This window comes from Triticum aestivum, chromosome 1A (genome assembly GCF_018294505.1).
Source record: "Triticum aestivum cultivar Chinese Spring chromosome 1A, IWGSC CS RefSeq v2.1, whole genome shotgun sequence".
Lineage (NCBI taxonomy): Eukaryota > Viridiplantae > Streptophyta > Magnoliopsida > Poales > Poaceae > Triticum > Triticum aestivum.
The window spans coordinates 12,123,215-12,136,323 of NC_057794.1; the positions used below are offsets into that span (position 1 = coordinate 12,123,215).

The 13,109-nt window shown below is 44.2% G+C and overlaps 1 protein-coding gene across 1 annotated transcript; it reads left to right on the plus strand.

Moving 5' to 3' along the window:
• Positions 1-10,430: 10,430 nt before the first annotated feature.
• On the plus strand, positions 10,431-12,576 carry LOC123041453 (glycosyltransferase BC10-like). Its single transcript, XM_044464354.1, has 2 exons — positions 10,431-10,682; positions 12,025-12,576. Exons 1-2 carry the CDS (start codon positions 10,431-10,433, stop codon positions 12,574-12,576), a joined length of 804 nt encoding a protein of 267 aa, XP_044320289.1.
• Positions 12,577-13,109: the final 533 nt, after the last annotated feature.

Consider the following 13,109-nt stretch of genomic DNA (forward strand, 5'->3'; position numbering starts at 1 on the left):
TCACCCTACCAGATCATTTCACAGAAGCAGATGTGCAGAAAGTCAAGGACGCTGCTCTTAGGAAGATGGCGGTTGCATTCAAGAACCACAAGAATCGTGAATGGGACAAGTACGTCAAGGGAGGAAGGAAGACTCCAGTATTCGAGGGAACACTAGAGAATCAAAGTGCTCATTGGGACGATTTCGTGAAATTCAAGGATTCAGAATTAGCTAAGGAACGGTCGAGAATAAACAAGAAGAATGCCGAAAAAAAGGATAAGTTCCATAAGCTGGGGCCAGGTGGCTACGCGGTGGCAATGCCTAAGTGGGATAAGTCTGAGAAAGAGATGGAGGATGCAGGTGTCACTCCGGTTACTAAGAGCTGGCCCCCCAGGTGCAGGACTTGGTTCTATGCGCATGGGGGGGAGTTGGACCCGAAGACAGGCAAAGTTTCGACGAAGGCATGTCTGAACGGAGCCGACGATAATATACTTGTTGCAATAGAAGAGGCTCGAACGGGGGTGTTCCATCCCAACAGAGAGAACGACGAGCTTACGCGTGCCCTGGGAAATCCTGAACACCCGGGAAGAACACGAGGCAAGGGCGCTATTCCGTGGTATGAGGGGTTTTCGGACTGGAACGCCGACTACAGAACCCGTGCGAGAAGGAAGATTGCGGAGGAGAAGCAGAGGAAGATGGAGGAGGAGAAGAGGAAGCTGGACTATGAACGCCTTCAAGGCCTAGAATCAGCGCACGCGACTTGGTAGTCAAATTCCAGCGGCAGCAGGAGCAGATCGACTCACTTAGCCAGCAAAGGGGGTCTCAGCAGCTGCAGCAGCTAGCGGATGATCCAGCATTGGATACCACCGCCCCATCCATCGCCGAGAAGCAGCGTGGGTTCCGCCCCGTTTGACGCAATGCTGGATAGATACCCCGTGGATGACATCGCAGAGAACACTAACTGCGAGCTACACTACAAAATTAAGAACATATCCTTGAAGGTAGAGGACGGCGTTGCTTATACAAATTCCCCCGATGCAACCTTCCATTGCAACCCGATTCCAGCAGGCTATGCTCGTGTCGTGGTTGATGAGGTGGTGGACCAATATTCGGGGCTAGAGCTTGACATTCCTGGAGGTGACGAGGAGCACACACTCGGAGATGCCAAACATCGTATCATCCTATGGAGAAAGGATTGCATCATCTTTCGAAGGCCACCGACACCGCGTCACCCGACTCCTCGTCGAAGTCCGCCACCGAGTCAGCAGACTCCCGCTCCTCCAAGTCCACCAACGCGTGAGGCCACTCCTCCTCCTCCAAGTCCGGCAAAGTGTCAGGCCACTCCTCCTCCAAGTCCGACACAGCGTCAGACGTCCACTCCTCCTCCAAGTCCGGCACAACCTCAGGCCACTCCTCCTCCAAGTCCGGCACAGCTTCAGGCCACTCCTCCTCGTCCAACTCAGCCCCGTCAGCCGTCTCCGCCGCCTCAAGCAATCGCAGAAGAGACACCCCGCAGCTATGGTGCGTAGCGGTACGAGTCGAGGTCATAGTACAGGAAGTACAGGCGGAGGCAAGCGATATAAATATGGTCCAAACCTCACTACTCCTCTTCCTGAGAGGGCTTACGACAGGACCGAGGAGCAAACCAATGCCATAGTGCGGGCAGAAGTCGACGCCCATTTTGGACCGAAACCGCCACCGCCGCCAAGGGAGAAAGTGCCTGTGGAAGTAGTTGACCACTTCATTCGTATGGCTCAACCACCAGCTCCTAAGCCTGTTGACACAGACTATGAGCGCCACATCAGGAAGTTACATCGACAACGTCTACAGAAGGAGGCGAGCTCGAGCTCGAGCAAACAACAAGCAGCTGTCAAAAAATGCGGGAAAACCGTTGCCCAGCTGGGAGAACAGGCGGCGCAATCGATCCCCCCGCTTGTTGTGCCGCCAACAACACGTGACAGTACGCGCGCCCAATATTATTGTGGGCAAACAGTTTACGTTCCCGAGGTGGGCGATGTGGTAATAACCCAGGAGCATATAATGCAGGCTGAAACTCTCAACATCACTGTTGGACAACTCCTCGAGATCGAGGACATGCCTGTGCTTACAGAGGAGGAAATAAAACGGAAATATGCCCGGGGCCAACCTTTGGTCAAGCCAGAAGAGGTCAAGAAGCTCCCAACGAGAATGTATGAATTGCATCAATGGTACATGGACATTACCAAGAGATCCGATCGAGAGTCCCTCATGGTGCAAGTCAAGAAGGATCATTACTACCATCAGAAACCTGTGACCGTTGAGTATTCTGAACTGTTTCAGTTATACAATCAAGACGCACTCGACAAATCTATCGTCAGTTGCTATTGTCTGTAAGTGATTTCTTTCTGTAATTTAAGTCTCAAGCTAGCTGTAGTGATCCTTTTGATCAATCATTACCTGTAATTATCCTCACTATATTCTTTTCTGTGGTATTATGCAGGATGAAGATGTATGAAATGAGAAAAGGTGGACGCTATGGCATTGGGTTCATTGACCCAAACACCGTTAATGAATACACATGGAAAATAAACAAGCATCATGAAAAGCAGGTAGAGGACAGCATGCTAGAGTTCTTGAAGCGCCTCAAATACAATGAAGATATACTACTTCCTTACAACTTCCAGTGAGTCACACTTTCTTGTACTACAAATTCTCTGTTTTTGCCTACTAGCTAGCTACATGTTTTTGCTTACATATGCCCGCTTAATTAAGACATGCAAACGTGTGTGCATGCAGATTTCACTGGATCTTGTGTATCATTAAAGTTGACGCCGGAACAGTTGAAATACTGGACTCACTACTCAAAGCAAATAGTGACTATAACATCTTGTTTGGGATAGTCAACAGGTAATTTCAATCATTATTAACTATATATCTCGGCCTATTTAGTTCGTCATTTCATGATATGAACTATTTAATAACCCCTTTATTCATTTTCTTTGTCGGCGGGCAGGGCTTGGGCAAGGTTCATCAGCGTCACGGAAGGCGAATGGAAACGACAGCTGAAATGGTTTCGACCCAAGGTAAGTAATTAAGTAGTACTAGCTAGCTAGCTGCCATCTCTTTAATTATCATGCTTGATTAATTATTATCTGATCAAATTAAATTCCATTCTCGTAATAAAGGCCCTGAAGCAGACGCAGGAGACTAATCTGTGTGCATTCTGCGTTTGCGAGAACATTCGCATGATGGCGTCCGAAAAGAGCAGATCTCAAAGATAGGAATGGGTATGCTTGTCAGAACACTATTCACAATTTTTACACCATTATCGATATCTAGTCACACAACTAATACACATGCATATTGATCTTCTTCTTAACAGTTCACTGAGGTGCGGGACAAGCTCCTAAAAACGGAGCGCGTAGAAGCACTTCAAGAGGAAATAGCGGGATTTTGGCTCGATCAGGTCGTAAATCCGAAGGGAGAATACTATTACCCACTACCGCCCCCATCGACCAGGTCATGAACCACTTCCAATTGTCATCGTGCTCCGAAGGCACCAATTAGGCTAATGTCACTGGCTCCGAAGGCAACATGCATATGTAGGAGAAATTGCATATAGCTATACATGTGTGTATGTGTGAATTAATATGATGGTTTGTGAGACATTGATGATATATATATGATTGGTTCTACTAGAAATTCTATATATATATATATATATATATATATATATATATATATGCGCATAACGTGTACAATGTGTAGTATCGTAAAATACCAACAAACGAAAAAGAATTAAAATGAAAAACACAAAATTAAATGAAAAAGAAATCATAAAACCAAAAACCCCCCAAACATTTTAGTACCGGTTGGTGTTACCAACCAGTATTAAAGGGCTCCCGGCCCCTGGAGCTGGCTCGTGCCACGTGGTTGCCCTTTAGCACCGGTTCGTGCTGAACCGGTACTAAAGGGGGGGGGGGGGCTTTAGTGCCCACACTTTAGTGCCGGTTATGGAACCGGCACTAAAGGGCCTTACGAACCGGTGCTATTGCCCGGTTCTGAGCTAGTGATAGCTTCCTCGCAAGCGGCCCGCAGTGGCGGCCCCAACCACTAGTGATGTACTAAGAAGTGCATATCTCTACTCCTAATAGAGGAGTTGGTAGTCTGCTACACCGGTTTTTTTGAGTTCGGTTTTTTCCGTTCCACCTTCCACTACCTCTCCCACTAGTTTTATCCTTTTACAAATAATGAAAAAAAACATTCCATAACTCCTCCCACCCCCGGGACGCCGCCACAGCGCTCGTGGATCCCGACGGACGCCCGCCGCAGCTGCCGCGGATCCCCACGGATGCCTCCGCAGGGCGTGGTCTCGCTCGTCCTCGGTGTGGCTGCTGTTTATCGGGAATCCTGCCCTGGTGGGGGTTCCAAGGGAGGAAGCCGACGAGCACAAGGTGCTACTGCCATGCCGTCCGAAGGGAGGCATGATGTGCAGGCCTACAGGGAATCCGCCGACGACATGTGGCTTGTCCTATGCCTGCAGTTGCTGCTGTTGCAGCGGCGACAGTGGATCCGAGTTGCACATGTTGGTATTGAACAACAAATGACGTGAGGCAGCCGGATGCAAGTCCCACTACCAACGCGAGGGCTCGACCTTCTTGATCGACGGCTGCGGCGGATACGGAGCTTGGAAGTGACGGTGGACTCCTTGGTGTCGTCCCGCCCCCACACAAGCACCATCAGCTCTACAAGCTCTGGCCGCTCGTCTCGACATCGGCCATGTAATCATATCTCACTCCATTATGCAATCTTGTTTCTGATTCTTGGTGCTTGGACATCCGGAGTTCTATCTTTGGGAGCATTTTTTCCTTCAAATTGTTTGATCTTTTCTTAGTTTATTGACAACAAAATTGGTGAACTTTCTTAATCGTTGGTTGGACCAACTTACTCACGAGCTTTTAGGATAGTAACCACTTGATATTACAATGATCAGTATATAGTAATTTCAACGCAAGAAACAACTAAGGCCCCCTTATGTTCATAGGATAGGAAAGTCACAGGAACAAGAAAGTCATAGGAAATGAGAAGACATGTATCTGAAATTCTATGAATAGCAATAGAAAAGAAGATACTCCCTCCATTTTTATATACAAGGCCACAAACTCAAATTACAGGTACCAATATAAAATTTAATGTCTGCTTTGAAAGTCAGCCTTTCTTTTCGTTTACTGGGATCATTAATACCCCACATGCATGCAAGAAAACTGAGTGAAGGAAGTAGCTGACTGTCATTATGACTACATGCAGGCAACTATTAAACAGGTTGCTAGTACGAGAAAATATCATTAATTTTGCCTCGATTACTGTTGGTGGCCTTGTATAGATGCAAAATGTATATTCCATAGCGGCCTTGTATATAAAAATGGAGGGAGTACCTTTGGTTCACATCCTAGGATTTTTTTTTCATTGTTTCTAGGCTAATATTTATTTTCCTATGAAATGTGGAGGATAGGAAAAATTCCCCCACGTAGATAGGATTCTATTCCTACAAACCAAAGGGCTCTAAAGGAATTTTTCCTATACAAATGCTGTCCTATGTGATTCCTGCAAAATTCCTACAAACCAAAGGAGGCCTAGGTTACTGAAAGAGTTAGGATTTGAACTTTAGTTTCTTTTCTTGCTTAGCAGTTCAGTCTATATTGAACTTAATAAGTGTCATATCTCTTATGTTCTGTAATAATTTGATTTTTGCAAAGATCGTTTTAGACAAGAGGACGCAGGCTTATTGGCATAACCAAATGATCAAATCCTTGGACACTGTTAAAAAATTACTGATGCTGTGGGTGGGTGGGCGCGCACGCGTGTGTGCACTGGTGCGCGTGGGTGGGTGGGTGGGCGAGCACACCTGTGTATGTGGCAGTTGGTATGTGAGTTTGCAGTGACACATCTAAACGTATTTTTTCTTACCAATTACTGATCAAGGCAATAATGTTTTCTTAACAAATCGATTGTTGTGCATGCAGACTAAAGTATGTTTGACACAACTGATGTTAAATCGTTAGAGTATTCATGCTCCCATTGCGATGGACGGACGATTACCTTGATGAGTGTGATACAGTAGATTTCATTTTTTTTGTGCAGTTACATCAGCTAGGACTTCTAAGGTATAATCTTTGGGACTGTATATAGACAGAAGAAAAGAGTTTTTTCCTTCCCTACACACTTAAATCATTATGTTGCTAATGCAAGTGCAGAATCAACATTTCTTATTGAACCATGCTAATGTTTCTTTTTATTTAGTTTCCTACTCATTTTGTTGCACACAAATAGCTATTTCTGCACCAATCTGTCTCAAGATATAAAGCTTGAAAGAGCCCTTAGCTTGCATTTGGTCAGTTCATCTTTCCCGAGAATATGCATCTTACTTAGCTCGAGCTGAAATTTTGTTTGTCGCAGCAGGAATCAAGAAAATATGGTGCCTCCTTATCTTTATATAAAGTTCATTCTATATATGTTACTCCTTCCACTGAACTGGATGTAAATTGCATTGTGTACACTTAATGTCGAAACTAATTTTTATTGCCAATTTCACTATAGTCGAAACAGATTGCTGGCACCGAAAATGCTTCTGCTTTTGCAAGTCTGACCTGAGTCTCCTCTGTATGTACGTGATTGGTTTAACTCTTGATAGGGTGGTAGCTCTCTGAATTTCTCTTCCTGTTGCCACTGAAACATATCATTTTCATGGGCAAATCAATGTATAACTCAAAGGTTTCTCTATAAGAATGGACATGAATGGAAGGTATTCTCGCTGGGCTTGGAAACTACAATATTTTAATTTGAAATTCTCTTGACTGGGGTATATATGGTTTACTTCCATGGAAGGGTTATTCCAGCCACCTGCAATTAGTAACTCCCAAATATATATTATGTACCATACTGTGATGCATATATTCTAATTGGTATAGGGGAGGCTGGGAGACATTTAGCTTTGTTATGATCCTATGGAGGTCGTTTTATTCTCGAGTGAACAAAACTTCATGATTTATTTTCTGGAATTAAGAATCATATCATGCTGCTACCAACATGTCATGTTGAATGCTGAAAAGGTGAAGGAAATAAATGTATACATTGGTTTCAGAATTAAAATGACTATCAATTAGTTGTAGAAGAAAAGGTGATTCCTATACATGGATTGGGTATTGGTAATCTTGGATCGGCATGCCATACATGATACATGACCTGATTTTTTTAATGAAACTTTATCACATATAACGAATTTGGATTCTTAGAATGCCCAAAAACATTGATGTTGGAACAAGCATCAGAATCACACAAAATTAAGGGATCATATTTGTTGGCAGTGTCTTAAAAAATTCAAGCTATCCCGACATTCCATAGTGTACATATACATAGTAACCAAGAATGATCAATGATGATCACTAAAGAAGTGTATAATTTATCCCATGTACAAGAAGAAGACCGACTTAACGGCAAAAGTCAACAATGCCGACTTAATCGGCATGAGGATCATAAATGCATATATTAGACACGATCAATATCAAACCATCAAAACATGTATGCCCCATTGCAATGCATGGGGACCACACCTCCACCACCAGAGGCTAGGGACCGTTCCCGTTGCGGCACCACCTCATGTCCGAGTCCTCATCTCCGCCACGCTAGCGACATGAGCCGGATGGTGTACACCGGCTTCCCAGACATGTGCCTATTGACGTTCCGGATGTGGTAGATGCTGACGAGGACTCGAACAGTTCGTGGAGCTGCACCGGATATAGCTACTCTCGCTCTTTAACCAACACCACCATTTTGTTTATGATGCGCATATGAAACTAATCAATGTTGCAACTCACACAGTTTTGTGGAGGTGATGGCACGAGTATTTACCCGGATGCGTTGGCATATGTTCAGGTACTAAAATTGGGAACTGGATCCTCTAACATACACATACACAAGGGATGTTAGAGAAGCTACAATACCCTAACTTTCCTTCTGTTAAAACATACAATTAAGGCTAAAATAACTTAAATTAATTTTTAAATTATTGATCTACTATGCGCATTCATAGTAACTACATACAAACAAGTTGATGGTGAGATAAAATTAATTTTGGATTTTTTATATCTACAGTAATTACCAAAAGTAAATAACCTGCTAATAGTCTGTAACATTCCTTCTTCATTTTACACTAAACGAGCACTGTAACACGGTGACTTCCCTTCTCTAAATTAGAGGATCCGGCTCCCAAAAATTGAGGGGGTGATTGCTTAGCACATATCTGGTTAGACTAAAACTTTCTGGTGGATTGAAATTTTTGTCTGTACTGAGTTATACACATATGTAATGCAGAACAACCTGGTCCAAGCATGCGGTCTGACTTCATGTTTTTACTGCTTGATCTCACATCATATTTCCGTGCTGAGAAATGAGTTGTTAACTGAAACAATAATGTTTTGATGTTCCAAACTCCACGACATTTGCACGGACTTCACAGACATGAGCATCTAGCATCATAAAATAATCGGAACTTTTTGAATTTTTTATTATTTTAAATGAACTTACTGTTCAACTCGGGTGGATGCACCTTAGAGCCAAAACGCCGTGTCCCTTTCTTGTGCTATATGGCAATCTCAGATTTTATGCTAGGTCTATTTTAGCTCAACGTTGGTGTTAGCAATAAAAAACACTTGCAAATGTATGTATCTTGAGTACATAAATTTGTCTCTAGAAGATCAATTTAGAAAATGGTCACAATAATTTTGATATTTTGAATATGGTCCCATAGATCAGTTTGTTGTTCCATGGCAACGAAAGGGCATTCAGCCCGATTTTGTTTATATTTTTATGAGAAACTTCCAATTTATCCAGCTTCAATCAAAACAGTACAGCAAACATCAGAAATAATAAAAATTACATCCAGATTCTTAGAGCACCTAGCGACGATGACAAGCACTGAAGCAAGCCGAAGACGCGCCACAGTCATCGCCCCTCCCTCGCTGGAGCTGATCACAACTTGGTGTAGTAGACAATCGAAAAGTCGTCGTGCTAAGCCCCATAGGACCAACACACCACAATAGCAACCGCCGCCGATGGAGAGAAGTTTAGATCAGAAGGATCCAACCTGCCGACCAAATACTGCGAGATCCACCGGAGACACACCTCCGCATGCCCTCCGCCGATGCTGGACGCCTTGGATTAGGAATAGACCAGGAAGAAGGTGACATGGTTGGGTTGTTTTTGTACTATTCTAGACCATAGAACAACTGACAAGTTGATAGAATGAGAGGATGAATGTTGTATAGACAGAGAAGGTGATGGACGGCAAGTTCAGCACAAAAAAGAGCGAAATATGTCTGCATTTGAGTTGTGGTTGAACATTGCATGTAATGTGCTCGTTTGTGGGAGGAACGTGAGCATTGATTACAAATTCATTTGTTCGCCCGTGGCAACGCACGGGCAGTCTACTGGTGCTAATTAATGACTGATCGCTCCATGCAGTTAAGGCTTCTCACGAGAAACGCTTATCGACGAATGTGATGTGTACGCATGTCAAAGAGGCATATTGTCATGCCCGCATGATTGAGCTACATGTACAAAACTACTGGCCATACTTGCAAAACAGTCTGAACTAAATAAAAAAAATCCACGGGCGTGATGCTTGGGCGGGTGAGTATGATATGTGCATTCAAACAAGGGACAATGCCCTGTTGGCCTTGGGTGCTCTTTTTGCTAGGTGTTGCTTCGATTTTGGCTCATATTTCTTATGTACTCCACTTGTAAAAGTCGTCGATCGATAGCAAAGAAGCCGTTTGAGAATGCGACCAGAGAGAAGACCAAAATGGTTGCTGGATTTCAGGGCGTCCAGTGTCTGCTAACCATACATTCCCCATATTCAACACCCCCACCCCACGTACCCTCCGATTGATTCAAGCCTACGCATGGACAAGCCTATGTAGTAGCACGTCAATATATATGTATATGCATGCATCGATCAACACAAAATCAGTGACGTGCAAGTGAAAAAGTAGAAGCAGTGACAGGGTCAACCCTTGCCTAGCTAATTAAGTAGCTAGCTCAAGCCAAGCTGCATGCTACTGTACTTACTTAACTCGGTAGTTAGAGTTCATCACCAATTAGCTAGAGATCGAAACCATGGGGAAGCCGCAGCCGAGATCGGCCATGGTGAAACCGTGGGGCATCCTCTCCCGGTTCCTCCTCTTCTCTGTAGCTTTCATGCTCGGCATGGCGTCCACCTTCCTCCTCCAGTCACTACTCCCCACCACCGGTACCGAGATCTGGCTTGCCTCCGCTGACCTCTCTGCGGCACCTACTTCTGCACCCCCGGCACTGGTGCTGCGGCCGCCTCTGCCACAGCAGCTCGGTGACGGCAATGCAAAGAGCGTGTCAGTGGTGGTGGCAACGAAAGCGAGCGCATTGTGATGCTGCACAATATGACGGACAATGAACTGCTGCTGCGGGCGTCCATGGCTCCGAGGATCAAAGGGATCAGCTCGCTGGTGCCTCCCGCGCCTAAGGTGGCGTTCATGTTCCTCGTGCGTGGTGAGCTGCCACTGGCGCCGCTGTGGGAGAGGTTCTTCCATGGGCACACTGCACTGTTCTCGGTGTACGTGCACCCTGACCCAACATACCTGGGCTCGCCGGAGAAGGGGTCGGTCTTCTACGGCCGCCGTGTTCCCAGCAAGGTGAGATATCTGCCTATCTACACCCATCGCCTAGCTACACTATCTGCAAGGTGAGCTACAGAACCCTTGTTAGCTTGCGAGCTAGGAGCTTTTTGTAATTTTCTCCGTCCCTAAGTGCACCCTTATCTATACCATCCAACACCCCATTGCTCTTTCTACGAAATAACTACAGTATATTACATGGAAGTTTTCTTTTTTCGTTTCCCTCAAAAGTGAAAGCATATGGACTTCAAAACTTTCCACATCAACAAAACTATAGATGTGCAATCTGTTATTAAAAAACTTTCAGATTTTTGTGTGCACCATTAATACTTTAAATAATACTAGCTTAATAAAAAAATATTTTTATTTATTTATGCGGGACCAAAAAAATATCTAATTTACTTTTCACACATTATAACTCTAATGTTTTGTTGACCCAAGAAGTTTAATGTCCATGTTTCGTTTGGGAACTCAGCAAAATTGTCGATTCCAGTAGTGATGGGATGTACTACGTACGTACGCACAGGTTCAATCGCATCTTTTATGCAGCCTTTTTATTAACTGAAACTTTAATGCCGCTAATATTTCTGGTTTACTGAGACATTAATTTGTAAGTAAACAGGAGGATGCTCCCAGTTTTTTGTTACGAAAAGGCAAAGACCATATATTTTAAATAGTACAAACCCTTATAAAAACACTCTTACAGAAAATGAAAAATACATCCAAATCCTTGGGGGTGCTGATGTTTTCTTCCTCCTGCATCCAACAACGACGTGCGAGGAGCAAAGCTCGTTGCCGCTCTAGGCCTCGTCTCAGCGGAGCAAACTTGTTTAAACCCAGGAGTTTGTATAAGAAGCGGCCGAGAAGTCCTCGATGTGGACCAGAACACGCCGGTGGCCATGATCGATCTATGTAGCCATCACCACGGAGAAGAAACGACTAAGAGTGCGTGTAGAGGATGATCTAAGTTAGATCCATTCAAACACTTTAGTGTTTTGAAAGTGGACTTTCTAAACCCTGGTTTAGGTGCATACCCTACCGATGTTGTCCAGCTTTGAATAAAGATCATTAATAACTCACATTTTTTCATGCAGCATAAACATATAAAATGAGATTTTTCTCGGATTGGCTATACCATTTTTTGTATTTATGTTGCACAAGAATTATTTTTTCATATATTTTAGGTGGAATGAACTGTTGATCTGCAAATATTCAATTTATGCATTGTATTTATTTCGACAAATAAAAAAGACAACGTTGTGTTAGATAGCAGTGTAGGTGTACCCATCTACAGTGAAGCATTTTCCAAATCTATATGGGTACAAAAGGATGCAGTTTAATTGCTGATTGCGATCTACAGGAAGCTCGTTGGGGGAAGTCTAGCATAGTCGAGGCCGAGCGTCGTCTCCTCGCAAATGCTCTCCTCGATGCCACAAACCAACACTTCGTCCTACTGTCTGAGACATGTGCCCCTCTCTACAACTTCACCACGGTCTACTCCTACCTCGCGCATTCCGCTGGTGCTACCTCCTTCGCCGACCTCTTCGACACGCAGCGTTCTCGTGGCCGCTATAGACCGGCCATGGCGCCCACCGTCACGCTCGCTAATTGGCGCAAGGGCTCCCAGTGGTTCGCGACCGACCGGGGTCTTGCGCTTGAGGTCATCGGCGACGTGACCTACTTCCCGGTTTTCCAACGCCACTGCAATGGCCCCTGCATCATGGACGAGCACTACCTGCCGACATTTATCGCCGCCTCAAAGTGGCATGGGAATGCAAACCGTACACTCACGTTTACACAGTGGACAAGGGGGCCTCATCCTGATAGCTACAATGACGTAAGTGTCGACCTGCTTCAGGGGATGAGGAACCATGGGAACTGCAGCGACGGTGGCGGGACCACATCGCTTTGATACCTCTTTGCGAGGAAGTTCCCATCGGGCGCGTTGCTGGAGCTACTCAGGCTGGCGCCCAGAGTCATGCGATTTGGGTGAGAGCAAGTAATGAAAATATAGATTCCCAAATTTAATATCGCTCTGTGATTTTTTTTGTTGGTGAATCAGCGTGGGATTCATTGTACAAGTAGATGATAAAATTGTATAACAGAAACTGCAAAGATACGAGCGTACTTTTAAATCTGTTGAAGCATGTGGCTATATGCCAAGTAGATCCGAGGTCCAAGACATAGTCTATGGAATAAACATAAAGACTCCGAATATTTCATCTGTTCTCCTTGAAAAAATGAAATAAATGATACACCCTCCGTTCCAAAATAAAAAGTGCATTACTTTTCATGCTAGTCAATATTATGTATTTTGATCAAGATTATAGAATAAATGCACCGTGATATCTACAATACAAAATAAATAAAAATTGAAAAATACATATTTTCTCAAAACGTGCATGTTGACTTTTGAAAAAACTAATACACCTTATATTTTAGAAC